The sequence below is a fragment of the Nilaparvata lugens genome, chromosome 11 (genome assembly GCF_014356525.2).
Source record: "Nilaparvata lugens isolate BPH chromosome 11, ASM1435652v1, whole genome shotgun sequence".
Lineage (NCBI taxonomy): Eukaryota > Metazoa > Arthropoda > Insecta > Hemiptera > Delphacidae > Nilaparvata > Nilaparvata lugens.
In genome coordinates, this window is record NC_052514.1 from 30,810,084 (window position 1) to 30,834,473 (window position 24,390).

At 33.9% G+C, this 24,390-nt stretch overlaps 1 protein-coding gene across 5 annotated transcripts in view; it reads right to left on the minus strand.

Annotated features, from left to right (window-relative positions):
* The window catches only part of LOC111058280 (G patch domain-containing protein 2), a 31,168-nt gene extending 15,640 nt beyond the window's left edge, over positions 1-15,528 (minus strand). The window contains exons 1-6 of one of the 5 annotated variants that reach the window (XM_039438145.1): positions 15,232-15,528; positions 9,216-9,408; positions 7,550-7,647; positions 5,296-5,450; positions 4,123-4,269; positions 9-346 (exon numbers count right to left, since the gene is read on the minus strand). In XM_039438145.1, the coding sequence (XP_039294079.1) occupies positions 9-346; positions 4,123-4,269; positions 5,296-5,450; positions 7,550-7,647; positions 9,216-9,384 (907 nt within the window). In that variant the 5' untranslated portion in view covers positions 9,385-9,408; positions 15,232-15,528. Of the gene's footprint in view, positions 1-8; positions 347-4,122; positions 4,270-5,295; positions 5,451-7,549; positions 7,648-9,215; positions 9,409-12,120; positions 12,312-15,231 lie in introns of all 5 variants that reach the window. The other 4 variants (XM_039438146.1, XM_039438147.1, XM_039438148.1 and 1 more) reach the window with 4 other exon arrangements.
* Between the last annotated feature and the right edge of the window lie 8,862 nt (positions 15,529-24,390).

A 24,390-nucleotide genomic window follows, 5' to 3' on the forward strand; every position in this document is an offset into this window, starting at 1 on the left:
ATAAATACCTTCACGACCCTCATCGTTGGTGAATATTCCCGTATCGCTCTCGGAGCTGGACAGCGAGCTGTTGCTCGGCGGTGCAGGGGCAGGGGCAGGGGCGGCCGCCGTCTCCATGGCAACCAACGGCGACGGTGACACCTCATCGCGGATGCTGAGTCGCTGCAGGCCGAGCGCGCGAGGCGAGTCTGCCGCCAGACTGGTGGTGTCGGTCTTGGTGCCGGCTCCACTGCGGTAGTGGTGGTGGTGGTGCTGGTGGTGATGATGATGATGATGGTGATGATGGTGACTGCTGCGCTTGCGTTTGCCCGAAGCGCCCGACAGAATTTGCGTGTTGCCGCAGAATCTAACAAAGAAAATTACGTTTTCAATTCATCAAATAATAATATGTTTTCAATAATAACTGGAATCATAAAAACTGGAAACATAACCTTATGCTTTCTTTATTCAATCATTCATTTATTCATACAGTAAGTACATTATCAAAATGATAGGGATAAGAAAAATAAGGTAACCTTGTGCTATTCCTCTCCCAAATTTAAATAACACATAGTCCAAAATAGTAGTCTTGTAGTTCTACAGAATTTTCAGTCCTCAAGTATTTTCACAAAGTAGATTTTCAAATTTAGCTGCTTCAAAACTAAACATAGAATAAATATTTCACATTATTATAACAAAAATAGGAAATATTCACATATTAAAAATATAATTTTGAAGAATTAGCGAAAAACAAGCATTCAATGCTACATTCAGTAACAAAATTTGGGAGAGAAGCTGTCTTATGCCTAGTCCACATACTGGCCCAGTAAGCTGGCCAAGCCTGGTAAGCTTGGCCGCGTTTGTCTTGCCATCAACATTGCGTGCCCAATCAAGGCCAGCCGTAGCCAATGGTTGCGTTCAAACCAATATGATTTTTTTACTTCAGTAAAAAGCCTGACCACAGATTAGTGATCACAGATGAACCACAGAATGGAAAGTCGGCTAGTATCCTGACGACAAAATCCGCCATCTTGAAAGAAAGTGTTACTATACATTGTAATATAGCGGTAATTTTAATTTCTAACAAGGTGATACAGTCACGTGTCGTGGTTTTGGTGCAGAGTCTTGGTTAGATTGATCTACACTACACAGCTAAACAACCTTCCGCTACGAACTCCAGTTCAATAATGTATGACAACTTCAATGATAATATAAATATCAAAACACATTGATACCTTCCATTCTGTATGTATTCTGTAGCTGAACGGTTGCTCATGAGTCATGACTGACAGATGTTTCCTCTGCTGCTTATATTTGTAAACAAAACTAGAACCTAAACCTATCTCATTGTATAATCAATTGAAATGGAAAACCATCAATTTTAAAATGCTTTGGATGATATGTTTAATGTTATTGAATTTATGTAATTATGCATTTCTGTGCTGCCAAGTAAATTATTATGGAGTCCATTATAATTGTGAACAACCTCTTATTCAGCCATATCTTTTTACGTTCTTTTCAATCGGTAGAAAAGTACAATGAGCTGATCAGTGAACGAACCGGATATGACTTTTTTTCTTATCAGTTAGACCAAAGACCTTGAAGAGGTATAACCCACAATGCCTGTGCCTTCCCAATGCTAGCTCTTACTTGAAATTAAAGGCTGCCATTGAGGCATTTTGCGCGAGATATTATATAATATGTATATTTGTAATATATGCCTATAGATTACAAAAATCTTCAAGGTCTTTGGTATGTAATAATCTTCCAGGTTGTCCCCTCAATTGCCGATTTCAATTCCAAGTACACTAGCACTGCATGTGAGTCTATACATCTTCAAGGTCTTTGAGTTAGACCAAACAGTGCTTCGTTCAGAGTCACGTTCACTCACCGGTCTCATCGTTCACTCACCGATCAGTGGCTTTTAACGCAGCCATTGTTGGCAAACGCTCGCTACACGGAGCGCCGCATTCAAAATGGCCAGTTGGAAATTTAGTTGGAGGATGAAAATATTAACTAGGTAGAAGGAACACAATAAGAAGTAACGCAATAACAACATTGATTTCATAGGAAATCAACTAAAAAATCACATGTCAATTACACAGTACACAGATCAAACCAGCAGAGTACGAGAGCAGACGACTTAATAGCACGCATTGGATGACTAGTGTGGATGGGTGGTTTGTCAGTGCTGGCCATCACTAGCCGTCGTTGGGCAAATATGATGGTGCGGCATTTGGGTAATACTATTAATTCTCTCTCAATCAATCATCAGTCAATCATTGACTTGTGCCCGGTTGCAGAGTCCACACATAACTCCACCCATAGCTATGTAAGACATAAACTAAAATCATACACATAAACGGTTGACCGTTGCTCAGTCGTTTTGTAGAGGCCTTTTAGCTATAGGCGTCTAAGACACATAGGTTACACTGCTGCTCTGTCACGAAACGTGTGACCCAGTTGCCATATGACATCTAACCTGCTAAAAGTGTAAAGACGAATAGCTGTGAACAGATCTAAAAGCGCTCACATAAAGTTCCTCTGAACAAGATGACGGAACATCACGTCTTCCATATTTAAGAATATTGTGAGGTTATGTTTGCAAGGTATCCTGATAAAGGTGATCCTATATTGCTGGTCTAGTCCATCTTTGTGTTTGCAAATTTTGCTGTCAAATGTTGAAATGATACTATTGATGTTTTACTATACTCTTGTAAAACGTTCGAATTTGTTTTTTGTGATAAAAGTTTTCTACGTTTTCATTAAAGTCTGTTTTATTATTACTATTGTGTTTCTCTTATCGGCTTTAGTTATTATGGCATGTTTTTCCCTTAATTTGTATGATATAGAATTCACTAATTTCATGTCTTCTTTGAATTATAAATAAATATTATATATATAATAAATTATACTGAAGTATAAAATTTCAAAACTTAAGCTTTGCGCACACTGCAACAGTGAGCGCACAACGAATAAATTGAAATTCATATTTATAAAACAACCTGTAATTTGGAACCTTTTAAAAGTCAAGCCAAGTTGTAAAAAAGCCAGTTAAATTTTAATCATGATTGAATGCCACAGAAATCAATCAGAGAAGGTCTTTTTGAAAAGAAGGCTTCCCTTATTTAGTTTTCATGGCATTTAATCACGGTTAAAATTTAACAGGCATTTATGCAACCGGGCCTATACCATGCCTATAAAATATCACTATGATAAAAATTTTGCGGAAACAAACACCTTCATCACAATAACATAACCTACGAAGCATGTTTAAAAGCATGCATTTAGATTTTAACAGCACGACATTGGACCCATAAAAGGATGACTTTAGCTGATGCTCATAAATGTGATCAGACGACTGTGCAACGCCTGAGAAGGGATTTAATTGAGCGCTTTCAGTTTACCAGCCGACATAGCTGTGTGGCGTCTGTGTTCATGTGGATGCACATAGGCTAAATACGAGGCTATAAAGTTAAGTGACGACTCTGCAGCCGGCCATAGATGTAGGTATTAAATCAGCTGTTAGCTGGGGTATAGAATGCACAGCGCAATGCATTTTAACCTATCTTGTACTGTACACTCGCTATTCCTTGCACAGCTCAACCTATTATGTGTGACGCTGTCATTCTTCCTAGTATGGGGCCTCCTATTAGAGTTGTCAGTGGTAATAGACATGAGAAAAATATGCCTAAAGGCATAAAGCTTGTATTGAATTGGACCACCAGTCTCGGCCACTAGAGAGCAACCATTGGCAGCATTGTGTAAAGCATCAGTGAGATTCCAGAATCTGGATCATTATCCTAGTGTAACGAGCGCAATAAGAAATAGTGGGGTGCAAAGCCATAGTCGTTTCGGCAATCCTGGCCGGCAGGATGAATCAATTTGTAAATAACTGTGAGTGATGAAAGAGTACCACAAAAGCTGCTTGATGAAAGGATGATGGGCACCCGAAAAAGAGGAAGGCCAAGAAGAAGATGGATCAGCGATGTGGTAGAAGATCTCCGTGTGCTAGGTGTGGCAAACTGGCGGCAGGGAGCACAAGAACGGTATGTATGGAGGCGTCATGTAGAGGAGGCCAAGGTCCACCCAGGACTGTAGAGCCAGATAAAGTAAAGTAAGTAAGTAACTGTGGTCACTCACCTGTTCTCACAGTTGGTGTTATGTCTGAGGACTCGTTTCTTTTTGCCGGCAATGGATCCCGGTGGTCCCACACAGGGCAGCACAATGTTCGGCCGTGAAGTTGACGCCATCTCAACGTCCACCGCCATTCTTTTGAACTTCCTTTTTCTGCAAACAATGACGTTTAATTATAAAACACTGGAAATATCACATTCATTGATCGAAATCAATTTCACAGCACAATCGAGAAAAATACAGCATTATACAGCATTATACGAGAAAATTTTATTGGAATAATTTGATAATAATCTTAATTTTACTTCTTCTTGCAAGGAAATACTTCAAAAGTTAAAATTTTTTAGAACATAACTGTGCATAAGAATATTTCTACGCTATTACTGTACCATATGCATTGGAATATCGTTTATTAATTATTATTTATTTATTCATTCATTCATTCATTGTCACATTACATCAAGTTTTTGAGTTTCACTCACATGACTGGTGAATAATTACTATACAGTATTGTCAAGTGTAAATAATAATAAAAATGCATGATTATACATAAAATGTCTTAATGTATACAACATAAATTGTTTATAATGTCTATAATATCTATTCTACTTAATTAAAATTGTAAAATGGAGTACAAGGTTTTTCAATTAATAGGTTATTTTATATTCAAAAGTGGGTATCATTCGAAAGTGCAATATCTCAGAAGTACGAGTATCTCATCTTTTCGTTATTTATGTTCATCATATATTATCAACACATTTCAAATAATATTGAGCATGCCAGGCCAAAACCCAACATCCCAAAACTTTCCTTTTACCTTTAAAACCTAATTGAACAGAACCTTTTAGGTTATGCTCATGCATTAGACAAAATGAAACTCGCAGTTGTGAGGCACTCCCTTTAATAGCATTTAAACGAATGCAATTTCTCATTTATTTCCATCAGCAAATGATGACTCTTTCGAGGGCCTAAGCATATCTTTACCTCAATAAAATTTTCATAAAAAATCAATTTCGTTTCAATTATAAGATAACTGATATTTTATAATGAAATAAAAAAAATTAAATCACTGACAAAAATTTCAACTTATTTAGTGATTAGATTAGGCTTCGGCCATCTGTAAACTGGTTGATAGGTTTCTATTATCTAGTATTGAGATGATAAAAGGGGATACATTACGTGAAATACCTCCTGGTGTTCGGGCGAATGGGCGAGAAGTTCTCATTGACCGAGTCAGACTCCATGTTACCGGCCAGCTGTCTCTGCAGATGACGGGACTGCAGGTTAAACAGTGCGCCCGACGTCTGCACGCCTGACACATCATCCGAATCACTCTGCAAATTCAACAAAACCACTACTTATAGAATATCTGTTGATAATATGCAACTTATACGCTACAATAGAACACTGCTGTAGTGTCTGGTATTTGAAAAATATACAAGGATAAGTCAAGTACTGTAATATATTATCTATATTATTGATATTTTGGGTGTCATTCGTAAGTGCGATACCTCAAAAGGAAAGTGCGAGTATTTCAACTTTTTGTTATTTGTGTTTATTATATAAATTTATCAACATATTTCAAATAATATTAACATACGTCATTTGAAAGTTATAACCTAACCCTCCATAACCTTTCCTTTGCCTAATTGAACAGAACATTTTATGTTATGTTAATACACTAGATAAATTAAAATTTGCATTTCATATGCACTCCCGATATTTCAATCATTCAATCAATTCATTTATTTCACATACAAACATTATACAAAATAACAACGAAAGATAATATAAACATGTGAAATAAAAATGGACAATCCTAGGCATAAGCCCGATTGGGGTGTACTACCAGAGACAAGAATAATTACTTATCCTTCATCTATGGTACTACTTACTTCTATTTTGTATCCAATATAAGTCACTTTTTGAAAAAAACGACTAGCAGTCAGATATTTTACAATAAATGAATTAATCACTCACTGTGACAACGAGATCTTTCGGCAGTTCCGCCATCTTCTTGGTTGTCCGCCATCACAACCAAGAAGATGGCGGAACTGCCGAAAGATCTCGTTGTCACAGTGAGTGATTAATTCATTTATTGTAAAATATCTGACTGCTAGTCGTTTTTTCTAAAAGCAAAAAGTGATTTAATAATAAGCAGTTCGTGATGGAAAACAACATTGAAGAACCAATATGAGTATATTATATTACTGATCCATTCTGATCGAATATTGATTTGTCGACCCAAATACAGACCCTTGAGGTCTATATGGGCTGTTACCCTGTTAGTACTTGAAATGGTTGCATTTTATATGCTTGTTTGTTTGAATAAAGAATCTTTAATTTGAGTAACTGTACAACGGAGTACAAGTACACTGGATAAAATCAGAGTTTGGTCCACAAGCTGATCACGGCATTTACAGGCAAAATTAAGCCGTTCTCGATATGGTGAGCTTCACATACTGTCAGCATTGATTAAATGGAGAGCGTTGAGGATATTCAAAAGCAAGGCTGACAATTAAAAGTGAGTCTCACTAGTCGCTACGCATTTCCCATCATGAATCAGTCGATAATTTTTACCTTCACAAGGTGTGTCGTGTGTTGCACCTGCTATTTATAAAATATCGCCCGAATTTTCAACACATGTTCAAAATCGTAGTGTGTGCTTCTAGCCTATCGGAACCAATAAACGTGATACATCAAGTATTGTGTAATTGTAACCAGCACACAAGAACAAGTACCAAATAGAACACAGATGTGCATGAATATTTGCATTCATACAAAGTTGTGAAACATTAATGAGAGAAGTAATATTTTTGTAAACTAAAAGATTTTTATCAATAGACTTACTATATGACACACACTTAAATGTCTAAATTACACTTGTAAACCAGTTTGACTTTTCTTTCAAGGTTTTCATCCTAACTTCAACTATTGGTAACTTTAAACATTATGATTTACTTTTACAAAAGTACTTACTTCAAAATATAATAGTGCTTTTAAATAATACTTTCAATTTGGAGTACTATAGAACAAGTGAACAAAGGGAATCATAAAGTCTCATTAGTTCGACTTGACATACTTAAATGTCAAATATTACAAAAATAAATTATTGCTTTATCTTCAATATGCTTTGATACTTTTGAACTACTTTAGTTTCCTGAATAACATCAATTTTTACATGAAACATTCATCGTTATGTTATAATTAACAAGAAATCTATTCCAAGAATGTTCAACAAGTAATGAGAGTAGAGTTAAGCAGGATATACTTAACTATAGTTTGAGTTTGAGTGCTGAATTGAAAGAATGTAACTTAACTAATGACTTATCAGAGTATAAAGAATAATTTACGGTATTCATAGTAATATTTTTAATAATAGAAATACATTATGAAATTTTCAACTTAATTTGGCATGAGATATTACAATTACCTGATGAAGACTCGATATTATCTTTTCTCTGTTAGCTGCCCAGTCACCTCCTACACTGCTGCTTGAATCATCACTTGCCTTCTGATACCATGTAAATGCTGAAAATAAAACAGGACAAGTTAGTAATTCCAACTATTAAGAATAATATTTAATTACATTAATATATTTTACACTAATATTTGTTTATTATTCAACCGCGAACAATTTATAGTTGCAACATCCAATATATGTTTCCAAGTACGGGTGTGATCACATTGAATGCGTAAATGTGCAGGTGCACGCCGAATCATGCATGAGCCGAAAAACATCATTTGGAAAGTGCCATTGAATCACGTTGTGACTGAACGCAACCAGCAAGCGTTTACAGTAGTGTGAGTGCTCCTTTAACTCTTTCGAGATTTTGATACTCATCTGCACGCTTGGTCATCCATAACCAAGCTTGCACTTGCAATTACGCATTCAATGTGATCACACATTAATTCACTGCCACGTTTGTTTTTTTACAAGAAAGTAATCTAGTAATTACGGTACACAAAAGTTTACATTCTCATCAAAAGTTCATCATCTTAGTACCTATGACCAATATGTTTTAACCCTCAATTTTATTCAGATTTGGAAAGGGTTAAGAGACGTAAAACCTCTAAAAGTAATATAACATGGAAGATAAACATTAGTTTATATGCGTTCAATAGTGATTGGAACTGTATCTAACATACAGAATTCTCTATAGTGCATTTTTTCACAATAGTGCGTCACTCCAAGTATAGAGTAACAAAGTACATCATGACTAAGTGATCTGGCCAGCAATGCATTATTTATAACAAATATTGTAATGATAATTACAAGATGGTCAGGACTCTTCAGCCATAAGATGATGCTCTACTGTTTCAATCATGTCTAGAATGAATAAATCTTCAAGGGCTGGTTTCCGAGCTCGGGATTAAGGTAAGTTCTAGACTTAAAACAGCTGGAGTCAGAAAATTGGCATTCCAAAACGGGTCGTAGTCGCAGTAAATAGTTGCAGCAGAATAAATCTTTATTTTCTCATTTCTATAATTGGAAACGTTTTTCCTTGACAAAATAAAGCATTCCTAAATAATTCAAGATAGCTCAAACTTTACACTATTTTATCTTTATTTTATTTTGTGTTCAATTTTCAAGTTTTTCAAAATTCAATTTAAACGCGACTTCGCCCCGTTTCGGAAAGCCAATTTTCTGACTCCAGCTGTTTAAAGTCTAGAACTTACCTGAATCCCGAGCTCGGAAACTGGCCCTAAATTGAACTAAAGGTCCAACTCCTTAGCGACGAATCGTTCCGCGTGGTTAGAGCACATAACCTATAAATTTATAAGATTGGATGATTCATTAGATACGATATTTATATAGATATTGATTAATCTTAAAAGCAATATTATAGTCAACAATTCATGTTCATCTGCCGACATAACGTTCAAACAACATAAAAATCCAATGAATCATCAAATATAATAAATTTATATAGGTTAATTGCTGAAGCCGCGCGTCTCGAGTCGTTGCTAAGGAATTGCACCTTAACCACGCACTACTCAGTTTGATAGAATTAAGTTCTGATTTATCATACAGACTTTCTAATACAGCAATCAAGATATTATAGTATATGATAGTAGAAAAATACAGTATATCTTACGTAAACTGCCAGTGGATCGTGTCCTTCTTCTAGTACCCCATGGTCTCCTTCTAACCACAGCTGGCTGTGACGTCACAGGTGCGTCTGTTGTAGTCATCTCATCAACGGCCTCTTCCATTTGCTGTCCCATGTTGTCATCAGGTGGGAACGGCTTCAAAACTCTTTCCATTTTCTCTTTACTCTACTCAACTACCTGAAATTGATAAAAAGTTATTAAAGCACCATAATTTTATATAATACCTTAGATGTAGCTTGTAGCAACGAAATGACTCTTGTAATGGTGGGCCTAATTGAAGATAGAAAGAAAATAATCATGGTCAAGTATATCATAAAGAATACTATACTCAACTATATCATAAAGAATACTATACTCAACTATATCATAATAGCTACTATCATAGAACAATATGAGTAATAGTATTATTTATTCTTAAGATAATGTAATAGGCCTAACCGTACTATCTCACAATTAAATATCTTCAATTCATATGACCATTAGCCAGCCAGATGCGCTGGGTAGGTCATCACGTCAATATACTTAATACACAGTTCACACATACGTTTTTGACAACAAATATCAAAAACATATTGACATAGAATGGCTAAACACGGTGATGGCCACTAAATATCAACTATATTCAAGAAGTAGTATGCTCTGGCACGCAGCCAGGACTTGAGTCTCCTCTTAAACTCACTGTCACTCAAATGACGCACAGATGGAGGTAGCATGTTGAACATTTTAATAGTGACATTGGGATAACAGTTCTGAGAATTATTTAGTATACATCGTGGAGTATTGACTTCGAGAGCATTTCGAAGTGAGTAGGCACTCTGCAACCCCCTCATATTCCCAGTCAGATTCATAATACCAAATAGGGAAGCAAAGATAAAAACTGTAGGAATCCCGAGTCTGGCAAAGAGTGGCCTATAGTGCTCCAATGACCGCTGAATGATATCGAAACTGCTTTTATCTGTAGTAGAACACTCACAGTTTGAAGAGTGTCCCCATACAATAGATGTGGCTATGGAACAGTGAATAATAGGCCATAATCAAATGCTCCTCAATCAGCAAGCACCTCAATCTTCTCAACAGGTAAACCACACGAGACAATCTTTTGCATACAGCATCCACATGAGCACTCCATTTTAACTTTGGATCGATGTTGAATCCTAGAAGCTTCACTGGTTAATTTAATGAATGATTGAATTGGTTTCTCGGAGTGTACATGATATTCTGTCTTGTCGACGTTGAGCAACAACTTGTTCTCCTGAAACCAGCGTTCTGTACCAGCAAAGGACTCATCCAACTCAAGTGGCAGCTGCAGGCGAGGATCCTCTCCCTACAAGGGTTGTGTCATCCGCAAACAGCAACTCACTTCCGCCGACTCTCAAATTATTCATATGCAGAATGAACAGGACCGGCTCCAGAACAGAGCCCTGCGGTACACCATGCCGTAAATGCAGCTCACCCGATGATGCACCCCCAAACCCCCAATATTCACTATCTGCCTTCTGTCAGAAAGATAGGACTTGAAAGTGTCAGCAAACCAGTTGCTAATGTCCGTTATACCATACTGACTCAACTTTCCAAGGAGAAGTTCATGAGACAAACAGTCGAAAGCATGTGACAGGTCACACAGTCTCACTGCCACAGAATCTACATTCTCAAATGTAACAATCACTACATTGATCAGGGCTAGCAGGGCGATTTCTGTAGACTTGGATTTTCTAAAGCCATGTTGTCTATCAGACAGCAAACTATTTCTCTTTAGGTGGTCCATTAGCTTCTCCAACACACCCAAAAACTAAGCCCATGTTTTTTTTATATTTGTAACATTTATTGTGTTTTATTTGTTTCGTAAATCTTTGAAATGTTGTGTTGTCTTGTTTTGTGTTTTTAATAAATTGAAATGAATAAAATTTAATTGATCCTTCATGACAATCTCTAATATTTTTCCGAGTAATTGGTCGGAAATTATTTTTGTCATTTGCATCTCCCTTTTTGTATATTGGTACAGTTTTACCCAATTTCAACCAATTTGGAGAATAACCCAGTTTAAGACATTGGTTAAAGATACTGGCAAGATGGTCAGGACTCTTCAGCCATAAGATGATGCTCTACCGTACTGTTTCAATCATGTCTAGAATGAATAAATCTTCAAGGGCTGGTTTCCGAGCTCGGGATTTAGCTAAGTTCTAGACTTTAAACAGCTGGAGTCAGAAAATTGGCATTCCAAAACGGGGCGTAGTCGCAGTAAATAGTTGCAGCAGAATAAATCTTTATTTTCTCATTTCTATAATTGGAAACGTTTTTCCTTGACAAAATAAAACATTCCTAAATAATTCAAAATAGCTTAAACTTTACACTATTTTATCTTTATTTTATTTTGTGTTCAATTTTCAAGTTTTTCGAAATTCAATTTAAACGCGACTTCGCCCCGTTTCGGAAAGCCAATTTTCTGACTCCAGCTGTTAAAGTCTAGAACTTACCTGAATCCCGAGCTCGGAAACTGGCCCTAAATTGAACTAAAGGTGCAACTCCTTAGCGACGAATCGTGCCGCGTGGTTAGAGCACATAACCTATAAATTTATAAGATTGGATGATTCATTAGATACGATATAGATAGATATTGATTAATCTTAAAAGCAATATTATAGTCAACAATTCATGTTCATCTGCCGACATAACGTTCAAACAACATAAAAATCCAATGAATCATCAAATCTAAAAAATGTATAGGTTAATTGCTGAAGCCGCGCGTCTCGAGTCGTTGCTAAGGAATTGCACCTTAACCACGCACTACTCAGTTTGAGAGAATTAAGTTCTGATTGATCATACAGACTTTCTAATACAGCAATAAAGATATAATAGTATATGATAGTAGAAAAAGACAGTATATCTTACGTAAACTGCCAGTGGATCGTGTCCTTCTTCTAGTACCCCATGGTCTCCTTCTAACCACAGCTGGCTGTGACGTCACAGGTGCGTCTGTTGTAGTCATCTCATCAACGGCCTCTTCCATTTGCTGTCCCATGTTGTCATCAGGTGGGAACGGCTTCAAAACTCTTTCCATTTTCTCTACTCTACTCAACTACCTGAAATTGATAAAAAGTTATTAAAGCACCATAATTTTATATAATACCTTAGATGTAGCTTGTAGCAACGAAATGACTCTTGTAATGGTGGGCCTAATTGAAGATAGAAAGAAAATAATCATGGTCAAGTATATCATAAAGAATACTATACTCAACTATATCATAAAGAATACTATACTCAACTATATCATAATAGCTACTATCATAGAACAATATGAGTAATAGTATTATTTATTCTTAAGATAATGTAATAGGCCTAACCGTACTATCTCACAATTAAATATCTTCAATTCATATGACCATTAGCCAGCCAGATGCGCTGGGTAGGTCATCACGTCAATATACTTAATACACAGTTCACACATACGTTTTTGACAACAAATATCAAAAACATATTGACATAGAATGGCTAAACACGGTGATGGCCACTAAATATCAACTATATTCAAGAAGTAGTATGCTCTGGCACGCAGCCAGGACTTGAGTCTCCTCTTAAACTCACTGTCACTCAAATGACGCACAGATGGAGGTAGCATGTTGAACATTTTAATAGTGACATTGGGATAACAGTTCTGAGAATTATTTAGTATACATCGTGGAGTATTGACTTCGAGAGCATTTCGAAGTGAGTAGGCACTCTGCAACCCCCTCATATTCCCAGTCAGATTCATAATACCAAATAGGGAAGCAAAGATAAAAACTGTAGGAATCCCGAGTCTGGCAAAGAGTGGCCTATAGTGCTCCAAATGACCGCTGAATGATATCGAAACTGCTTTTATCTGTAGTAGAACACTCTCACAGTTTGAAGAGTGTCCCCATACAATAGATAATGTGGCTATGGAACAGTGAATAATAGGCCATAATCAAATGCTCCTCAATCAGCAAGCACCTCAATCTTCTCAACAGGTAAACCACACGAGACAATCTTTTGCATACAGCATCCACATGAGCACTCCATTTTAACTTTGGATCGATGTTGAATCCTAGAAGCTTCACTGGTTAATTTAATGAATGATTGAATTGGTTTCTCGGAGTGTACATGATATTCTGTCTTGTCGACGTTGAGCAACAACTTGTTCTCCTGAAACCAGCGTTCTGTACCAGCAAAGGACTCATCCAACTCAAGTGGCAGCTGCAGGCGAGGATCCTCTCCCTACAAGGGTTGTGTCATCCGCAAACAGCAACTCACTTCCGCCGACTCTTGAAATCATTCATATGCAGAATGAACAGGACCGGCTCCAGAACAGAGCCCTGCGGTACACCATGCCGTAAATGCAGCTCACCCGATGATGCACCCCCAAACCCCCAATATTCACTATCTGCCTTCTGTCAGAAAGATAGGACTTGAAAGTGTCAGCAAACCAGTTGCTAATGTCCGTTATACCATACTGACTCAACTTTCCAAGGAGAAGTTCATGAGACAAACAGTCGAAAGCACGTGACAGGTCACACAGTCTCACTGCCACAGAATCTACATTCTCAAATGTAACAATCACTACATTGATCAGGGCTAGCAGGGCGATTTCTGTAGACTTGGATTTTCTAAAGCCATGTTGTCTATCAGACAGCAAACTATTTCTCTTTAGGTGGTCCATTAGCTTCTCCAACACACCCAAAAACTAAGCCCATGTTTTTTTTATATTTGTAACATTTTATTGTGTTTTATTTGTTTCGTAAATCTTTGAAATGTTGTGTTGTCTTGTTTTGTGTTTTTAATAAATTGAAATGAATAAAATTTAATTGATCCTTCATGACAATCTCTAATATTTTTCCGAGTAATTGGTCGGAAATTATTTTTGTCATTTGCATCTCCCTTTTTGTATATTGGTACAGTTTTACCCAATTTCAACCAATTTGGAGAATAACCCAGTTTAAGACATTGGTTAAAGATACTGGCAAGATGTGATGACATCTCATCAACCACAGATTTCAAGAATGCCACAGTAAATCTGTCTTGAGAAGGTGAATTTTTAAAAGCACTCACTATTTTCAATACATCTTTCCTCGTAACTTTCCTCCATACAGATAAAACAGCAGGTTGTTCTTCTTCATCCCCACCATATTTGGCTAAGTCATTGAAATCTGTCGAAGAATAGCCTCCAAGGAGTTGAGATAGTGGCTGTTCATAACATCAGGACTAAAATTACATTGAGGATGTGTAGACGCTCTGCACTTGTTGATAAGCTTCCAGGCCGATTTACATGGGTTCTGAGAGCCAAGCATTCTTCCTCTTAAATGCTTGACAATTTGGAGTAGGTTAACCACCTTGACACTTTCTCTAAAAACTCGATCTCTGGCTTGTTGCCTTCAAGAACTAAAAATTGTCAAATGTCTTACAGATGTCTAGGTATTCCTAAATTACATCGTCAACTTCAAGTTCTGTTGCTATGGGTTGCTAATAGGTTTTTGGAAAAAAAATTAGGTTGAGTTACAAGATAACAAAATTTAGCAATATTTTAGACAGACAACTCAAACCGTAGTAGAAAATTTCAATAACAATAATTTAAATAAAAGGGGTAAGAGTGTAAGAGGGGAAATTAAGAAATAAATAGAACGAGGGTTCAAAGTGGCCTAATAGTAGCCTGACTTATCGGTTCAGAAAGATAAGTCAGACAAAGTAAAATGTAAACCTACGCAAACATGAACCAAAACAAAGAAGACATCTTTGACAACATTATATTTTTAGCTGAAAATGAGCATAATTATTAAAATCTATCAAATCATAACATTGCAAAAGGATAGTCTACATACAAAAGCAGAATAAACTCGATAAACAGTAGGTTGTAAAAGTAGCCTACATGTTCAGGCAGTCATTAGTGAATGTCTTCAAACTTGAACTGACATACGTGCAGCCATCAAAATTGTTGTGATTAAATTCAACTATTCAAACTTAAAATGCAATTGTATTTAATATACATACCTTAATAAAAATGTTACGGTATTCTATAAAAACAGAACACAAGAATCTTAAAATTCAGTACCTAACTAGCACTGAGTTTGCGACAGCCTACATTGTTTCTAAGAACGTTAAAATAAAGTCGATTACATACTAAACTTAGTCGAGTTTAAAACCACTATTCTTCTAAAGAATTATTAGTCTATTTCATTAATTTAAAAAAAGTCAATAACCATTACCCAAACAATTACAAACTTTTCTCATACTCATACAGTGCACAAAACCACAAAAGCGAACGCTTTCTCTGAACTTGAAGTGATCAGCTGATTTCTTTCAATTCGGCGTCGCCTTTGATTTTTATTTTGAGCCTCTTTGTAGCAAAGAAATATTTATGTTTTCATCGTACTACTGTAAACTTGTTTTTGAGTTACAGAAAATTCATCAAGATTTTTTTATAAATATAAATACATTGAATAGACTGATATTATTATCAGCATATTCCAAAATTTCACGGTACATTCCAACGCGCAAGCTATTCGACGCGCCAAATTCAAATGTAATGAGCAACTAATATTATTCACAAGTTAATAGCGTGAGTCTAGATCTTGAGGATTTATATTTTTTCCACGAAATATCTTTTTTTTAATCAATTTAATAAAGAATATCAACAAAACAAGCAAACAAATGTAATGTAACGATTTCAATGTATCTACAAGAAGTATCAAATAATGAGTCCCATATAATTATATTGAAAAAGAGCTCAGTTTTCAAAAAATTAGATTAACTTATGATTAATCATCATTCTGTACAACATCTTTTGACTCAGTTCAACAGCTTATAATTTGCAGGAAAAAAACCCATGGAAATAAATCTTTTTTTACCAAGTTTGTAATAAAAAGCTCCTACTTCCATCAAAATAACTGTTAACTATAATTTATAATTTTTTTAAATTTTATATGAGAGCACAACGCAGCTATTCTATGTGGTCGATATTTTGATGACAGATGAAGAATACCGGTACTGTATGAGCAAGCAGGAGGAAGCAGATAGAGGACTTTGTCATGTGATATTTTAAAATATTCAACAGCGATTGTAAAAAAAAAAAATAGTAAAATATGATTATTTGTGAAACCATTGATGGAAAACAACATTGCAATCATCATTACCACACTCTTGCTCATCATGAAAAATTCATGTAGTTTGAAATGTTATGAATGTGAGTCAGAAAAATCAACATCTTGTTTGGATCCATTTTATGGACAAACCAAAGGATTAACTGCAATAAATCACTGCAAAAATGATGAAGTTTGCTACAAAACCCGCATAGAAGGTAAAATACATCGTGGATGCAAAGATCACTATGCATTTCTTGATTTTTGCCAATATTTATCACCATCCGACTATTGTGGATTATGTAGAAAAGATTTGTGTAATTCTCAAAATATTATCAGAGCCTTGAATATTTTTGGAATAATAATTATTGAATTGTTTTTTGTATGTTTACTTTATTTTCTTTGATTGTGTTGAGACTAAAATCATAATTAAAACGTCTCTTATTAATTTTAAAACGTATGGTGTGTTATAAATAATCTACATTATGGTTGAATGAACTGCTTTTGACTAGTTAACCATCATTTCTAAATAAATTGTTTTGGTTTGTGAGACATATTTATAACCAAAGAGTAATGCATATATATTAACCTACATGCAAAATCAATGTTTTATAAAGAATTGCAATGATAATTTATGTTTTTTCTCTATGATGAATAAATATTATAAGTGATTGAACGAGCGTTAGCGAGTTCTCACTTTTGACTTAATAAAGGTTAAATTCGTTTTCTGTCTGTTCTACAGTTGTTACTTTAGAGAAAATGGATTAATCAGTTTCAAATTTTGAACACGAATTCTTCAAACCTTTTTGCAGGTCAAATTTGTTGGACAACAAAATTGACTCACTCCTTCGTCCTTTTTCGGGATATAAAAATAACATTGAAAGTTCATAAGAAAAAAATGTGTTTTGATTTTATCATTAGTCAGCTGCAATTAATTTCATGCTATTTCTTTAATTTAAAAAAGCTGATGCTATTTGTGAGTTATCACAAAGACTGTCAGACAGACTTTATGCGCGCCGACACACGATTTCAGCTAAATAATACACAACACTAATTTATAAGTTCTATATTAACTCGCTCCCGTTAACGTCTGTCTGCCTGTCTATAAATACACGAAATTAATAATACTAATTGCGATATAGCAGTTGGTATGACAAATTTCTTTGAAAGAATAAGACGTTGATATCGTCAATACCACTATAGTGGTATTGACAATATAAACGTCTTATTCTTTCAATTATGGAGAAAAGCCACAACATCTCATACCATACAATCAAATTATTACAAATTTTGTTGTTCAAAGTGTTAAATTTGTGAGTAGAATCTACCATTAGTGTTCACTGTTCACTAACACTTGATTATTCAATGTATAGGTACCTACTCATTCATTTCATTTTTGTATCATTTATTTGTATCTTCAAATGTTGAGATCATTGAAACGGTTTGAGACATCGATGTGCGGGTTCGCCATTAATTTTCCCTTAGAATTCTTCATCGAAATCATGTATAACATGACCACCTTCCCCTATACCTGATGTGATATTAAATGTTCATGCTTGTTTAAAAAATAATCAATTATGTTTTATTCGTCAAGGAAATATATTTCTCAATAATTCAATAATCAATCTTCATTATTAAGTTTGAATATTTTGTTTCTTTGCTGTTGTTAATATTCAATTTATTAAAGTTTGAGCGTATTTCATGTCTTTACCTTGATGGCGTGGATCAGACAATTCTTAATATAATAAAATAAATCTTCAAGATGGCATTATTTGATATCAAGAAAGTTATTATAGGTGTGAAATTATTATAAATATATTAAAATCCTATAATTAGGATTTTCGTTTAATAATTTTATTAAAGGTGGTTGTGGATTGATAACGTTATAATGTCGAAATATTAATTATAAGCTCAACAGTTTTCAGCCATTTCGTACTTATAATAATATATGAATCAGTTGTGAAATAAAGAAGTGATACTATAAACTCTTAACACGAGAATACAGTACGTTACAATGATTAAATATTGCATGAATTAATATTCCAGGAGACACTTATATACCTAGATGAAAAAAGTAATTCTAGTTTTAGATAACATTTTGATTTCTGGAAGCATAGTCTTTCAATAATACAAAAATCATGCTTTTCAATATGGAAAGTGAACGTTACTTTTTCCAATTTAAAAAAGATATATTTGAATATTTTCAATTCACGCTTTTGTTGTGTACAAAACTGGTGCTTTTCAAGTTTTCAGAGAAGAACTCGAGCACCATAGCCACAAATCTCTTCAAATTCGCTACCTGCTGTTAGCGCAATAAAGAATATTTTCATTTCATTTTTCACCTTTATCAAGCTGATTATTATTTTTTTACTGGCCTTGTGGAAACGCATACGGTATAATTTTTTTTAAATTATTCATCATATAGGATTAGTGTCAAATACATTGATCTTGACTATTAAGAGCTGAAAAAGTAAAACAAGATTACAAGTTCAAAAGTTCATAACAGAATCAATTGTCTCATTGCTATTGAAAAAATATTATTGTTTTTACTGTAATAACTTTTTTTTAAATTTATGAGTATGACAATAAACAGAATTATCCGATTTTAAGAATGAAAAAAGTGCGTAATTTGCTGGTTGATAAATTGTTATACATGAAAATCACTAGATTTTATTATCACCTTTCACCTCAAATAGCAATCGAATTGATAAAATCTGTTACATTTCTATGATCCATGAAATGGGAAGATACTATTTTTAGTATTTCTGATCCTGTATTACGTAAGTTACTTCCGATAACCGGAGATATTAGAGGTTTATCGCATAAATTGATCCAAGAATGATTAACATGCAATATTAAATTAATCTTTTTAAAAGAGAGGTGAAAGGTTACGACTTGAAAAAGATGATAATTGTTATATTCTGCATATTTTCGAAACATTTTTATTGGTTCATTGATAATCATGATGCTACACTTTTTGTTTTTTCGGATTTATCTCTACGGTTTTGCAGACATGAATCATCAAGTTTTAAGATCCTTATAATCCATGCCACCCGCATATTTTCTTACAGTATGAATCATTTTTTAATCTTGAATCAAGGAAATGAATTTTCAATCAAGCTTCAATGTATTTCATTTGATAATGATTCATAAATTCATAAATTAAAAATTCCAGATTAACAATGACGTTGAAGATTAATTGAGACAGCCTATTTCCCTTAAGTGAAGTCAGCACAGCTCACCTCCTGGTCGGAGAAAAATCTATGACTAGTTTATGGTACATTATTCTATTTTCCTATCACAGAAGATATTCTATTGAGATAATAGCCTACATCATATTGACATAAATGTTGTTTCTCTCATCCCGCAGAGAGGAAGGGTTGATCATCACCCTCACAGATTACCCTTCTCAGCCTATTATTATATTCCTCTGGCTCTTCTATAAATATTATTCATATAAATATTTCCTTCTATAGAAATGTATCTTGAATTTATTTCACCATAAACACTAATGGTCATGTATGAATTAATAACAAGAGGCAATTCTCGACTAAATACTTATTGTACAGAGAAGATTATGACCAATATTTTTTATTAATTATTTGTGCTCAAAGTTGAAATACCTCATTTACATTTTTTACAAAATAAATAAAATAAAAAACATAGACATTATACGGAAAATTTACTTTGCATACGCTCACTCATTATTTCAATATATTAATGAAGTATGGGGAGCTGCATATGATTCACATCTGAACAAATCATTTATCTTACAAAAACATATTATAAGAGCAGCATTAGGAAGACCTCGACTCTATCCTAGTAGTGAATTTTTTCTTAAATTTAAGGTCCCTACAATGAGACAGAATTATATGAAAAATATAATACTCCATATCAATAAGAATAAATCTAATTTTCCTGCATACATTACACCCCATAACACACATCCTAACAATAGATTTAACACAGAACTCATTAAGCTAACCACATTATAAATAAAATTCCAAACGATTTTATAGATAAACAAATGACACGTAATTCAAGCAAAAGCATAGATTATTGGATTGAGCATAACATATTCTTCAAACTAGTTGTATAAAGTATAATATTGTATCCAACAAGCATTGTTACTAAAAACATTGAGCAATGGTTTTTCTATTAATTTCACTTTCTTAACCAGGTATTGTAAATGTTCCCACATCATCTTACAGGATTTTTTTTATTGTATTACTTTATTTATTCCCTTTGTGAAAGATTCACTTTAGGATGGCCTCAACACGTCACACTGGTTAATTGGATAGGTACTACTTTGTCATATAGTAGGTATGTACTATTCTTGAGTTTTTATTTTTTTTCTGAGCCTTTGATACTTTTGTATATTGGTGTAATACTTTCTGTAGCTCTTTTCAATTTAATTTGTATATCTCTTCTTACTCGACTAGAGTTGAAGCAGAATAAGTTAACCGAAACTCACTGCCAACACACAAGGAATGTTATGTTGGCGGTGCCGAATATTACATTGATAATTATTGTTGTGCAAGTTACAATCAATGTCTATTTGTAGGTAATATTGTATATTGCATACTTTAGTGATTGTATTGTACAAGTATTTCTATGTGATTTTTGGCAATAAAATTCAATTCAATTAAATTATCAGTTTTCTCAAATTTATGGTACGTTAGGCTACATAATAAATACTCAATTAAAAACTATCCTTGATTTTTTATTGAACTCTCTAGTATGGAGAAAGTGTATTGTCCCAGTTTATTCCATGATTTTATGTTGAGAGAATAATACAATATATTCGGTATAATTCTGTATTTTTCTCTTCCAATAATCGATTTTATTTTGTGCTTATGAAAATTAAATGGAAAAATTTTAAAAAGTCAACATTATAAAATAATTTGTACACGGTTTCTCTGGTGCGCTCCTTAAGAATTTGAAAATTCAAATTTTGCCTTTTCCTTATGATGTAATTCCGTGCAAATATAATTATTTATTCACTTCATTGTTGACTGCTCAGTCTGAGCACGGAGTAAAGAACATTTGGTGAAATATTATCCTAAATCCACGGTCTGAGCCAACTTAGTTTAATTACCTTTGGGGGATGGTTGTATATTCACAGATGAATATATCGAAATTTATGCAGTACCATATTACTTCAGTAATGTTTCGAGGAGACAACAGACATACAGTGAGATTCATCTTCAAATGTCATCATTGTTTAAATGAGAGCTGCGTTAATGATCCTTATGAGGAGTACTGACAGTTTAAAGCTAGTCTCGCTATGGTACTGGAAATATTATTGACGTCAAAAATACGTGTTTATAGAGATGATGGTCCACAATTAATACGGCGTTGGAATGTTTGGAACCAAACAAACCAAATCAAACAATAAATATTTACTTATTCTCCTTCTTCTATTGATTGAGCTCTCTTCTTAAAGACAAGGTCAAAGCTTTTAAAAAGGAAATAATTTATCAAATATTTTATCAAGCGTATTGATTTTATAAACAAAAATTTTCTATCAGTGACACACTTGTTGGGATTGGTTATTATACGAAATGACTAAGCTCTATGGAGAATATAATTCATTTTATCAATCAAGGGTATTATAATCAATCAAGGGTATTATAATCAAAGAGTAGGCCTAAATAAGTAAAATACAGACTTTTCACTTGTGATAATAGTCTAGTACCGTATGGTTTTATTATCCAAATCATGTTGATTTTTACAGAAAATTCTTTTTCAATAAAAATAATTTCTATCTCATTAGATTAATCACGTTCAGCAAGTATTGAAAATAATAATTTATAACAACTTTGATTGATCATATTTTATGTCTTTGACGATGACACTTCTCCCAAAGAAATTGATTATTTTATCGCCAATAAGTTCTAATACTCACAATACTGCTAATTTTGCTTCATCACAACTAATGAATTCGCAGTTTGAAATAGGGATCATAGCTTGAAATTTTCAAGAGCAATTCGCTACGTTCCTACTTTTTTCTACTGAGTATTGAAGAGAATTTTATCAAAAAGCATTATATCAAATATATGCCTCATTTTATTACGATATCTACAGAGTGAGTCCTCTGCCTGACTTCTTTCAACAATGCCATCTCTATGTATTTCCATTATTGCAGCAGCATAATAATTTTTCCAACTATCTCTGTATCCTTACTCCTACTCATACGGTAATAGATTATTATTTAAAAATACAAACAGTAATTTTTAAACAAATTTGATAACTATAAAGTAACATTACCCAGTAGAGATATAATAATATATTTTCAGATTATTTCTTATTATGGTTTGAAGATGATGTTGCTTATACTGACATATACTAGCACGAAACAAAATTGTTGCCCACAAAGTCTGTAAGTGATATTTTTCACTTCAAAAAGTATCAACTCAACTGTAGGCCAATATTGCAATAATAAATATAATTTTGGAACTGGAACAAATTCTATAAAAGTGAGGTTTTATACAAAAATCAATTAGTGCATCAAATCCAGAAGAAAATAAAATCTCAGTCAATTTTGAAAGAATATTATTATTGACATTCACACTATTAACAGTCTAACCAAAAACTCGCAAAAAGACCACAACTGATGATGATGCCACGCTTAATTTATTGAAACTTTATTAGTTTGGCTCAAATAAATTCTGTGGAACTGACAGTTTTGCTTTTATTTCACCCAAGAGCTTTAATTAATTTATTTACTTCAAAAACTTACTAACTAGGCCTCTATTTTATCCAATATGTTAATCTTTTTTATTCAGCCAAGTAGGTACGTTTTCCTGTGATATTTTCTTCCGATTGTATAACAATCAAGATCGTAGAATTTAATGTTGTATATAGAATAAAAGCACTCCGCATAAAAAACTAACAAGTGCCGGTACTGCAATTATCTATTGTATAAGAATTGATGCAATGATTGTAACAATAAGTAAAGTTCGATGTAGGCTGCAGGCTGTATATCCTCGCTTGGGTTTCAGTTTTAAATGCAGAGACCAATCACATTGCAGTGGAACACTTCAAAACAGTACCATACCACTAAGTCACTCATCAGTGCTAAGCTTTTTTATTCAGTGTAAAATTTTATTCTTCGTTCAAACAAATCATTGGAAAATGCTGAAATTCAGAGCAGAATACAGTTACATGCAACAAAAGTAGGCTCATTTCATTCTTGTACTTATATAGTAGGACCATCCTCTAATCAAGCAGTAGATTAATTGTACGGTATATTATTGACTAAATTGTTATAAAATATTATGTCTCTTTCTCTTTATCAACTCACTTTTTCTAGATGCAACTCAACATATTTATTACGGTACGAATATTGTATATCAATACATGATAGAAAATATTATTATATAATTACTGCACAGAAAATATTGTATTCATTGCATGCATAAGAAATGGTGCTATATATGGTACTATTCACTGGTCATTTGTTTAAGCGAAGAAAGCAAAGTTGATTTATTTGTAAAGATGATTGTGTAGCCCTGGAAAATATATACAAGAAATCTGGAACAACCACGCATTATAGTTATAAGCCTGATAAAAAATATAATAGTAAGTTCATAAATGTAGTATCATCATGAATATTACAAAGGAAATACACATTATCAATAGAAGCATTGTTGAATACGAATCATACTATATGATAGGATCCCCATAATAGGCAGGCCTACAACAAAATCAAGTTCTATCCAATGCGCTTCAAGTTCTATTATTCAATTAATAACCAGATAGAGATACCCAGAACCCAGATCAACTAAGCACCATAAAATTTGCATTTAATAGTAACCATTCCTGTAGAACAAGTTCCATTTGCCCCATTGACGTCAGAGCATCAACAACAGCCAACAAATTTCCGCAAGAACAGCCTTCGCTCGATTATTAGTTTGGTTTTATTTTTTCAGCCTCCAGAGGTCAATATTTTGCTGGATAATATTTAGAAGGTCGCCGGCTCCAAGTGTGAGATGAATGAGTAGCTTATGGAAACCAGTTATCACTGGCTATTAATACAAGTTCTATCAATTAACAGTCGTTAATCACT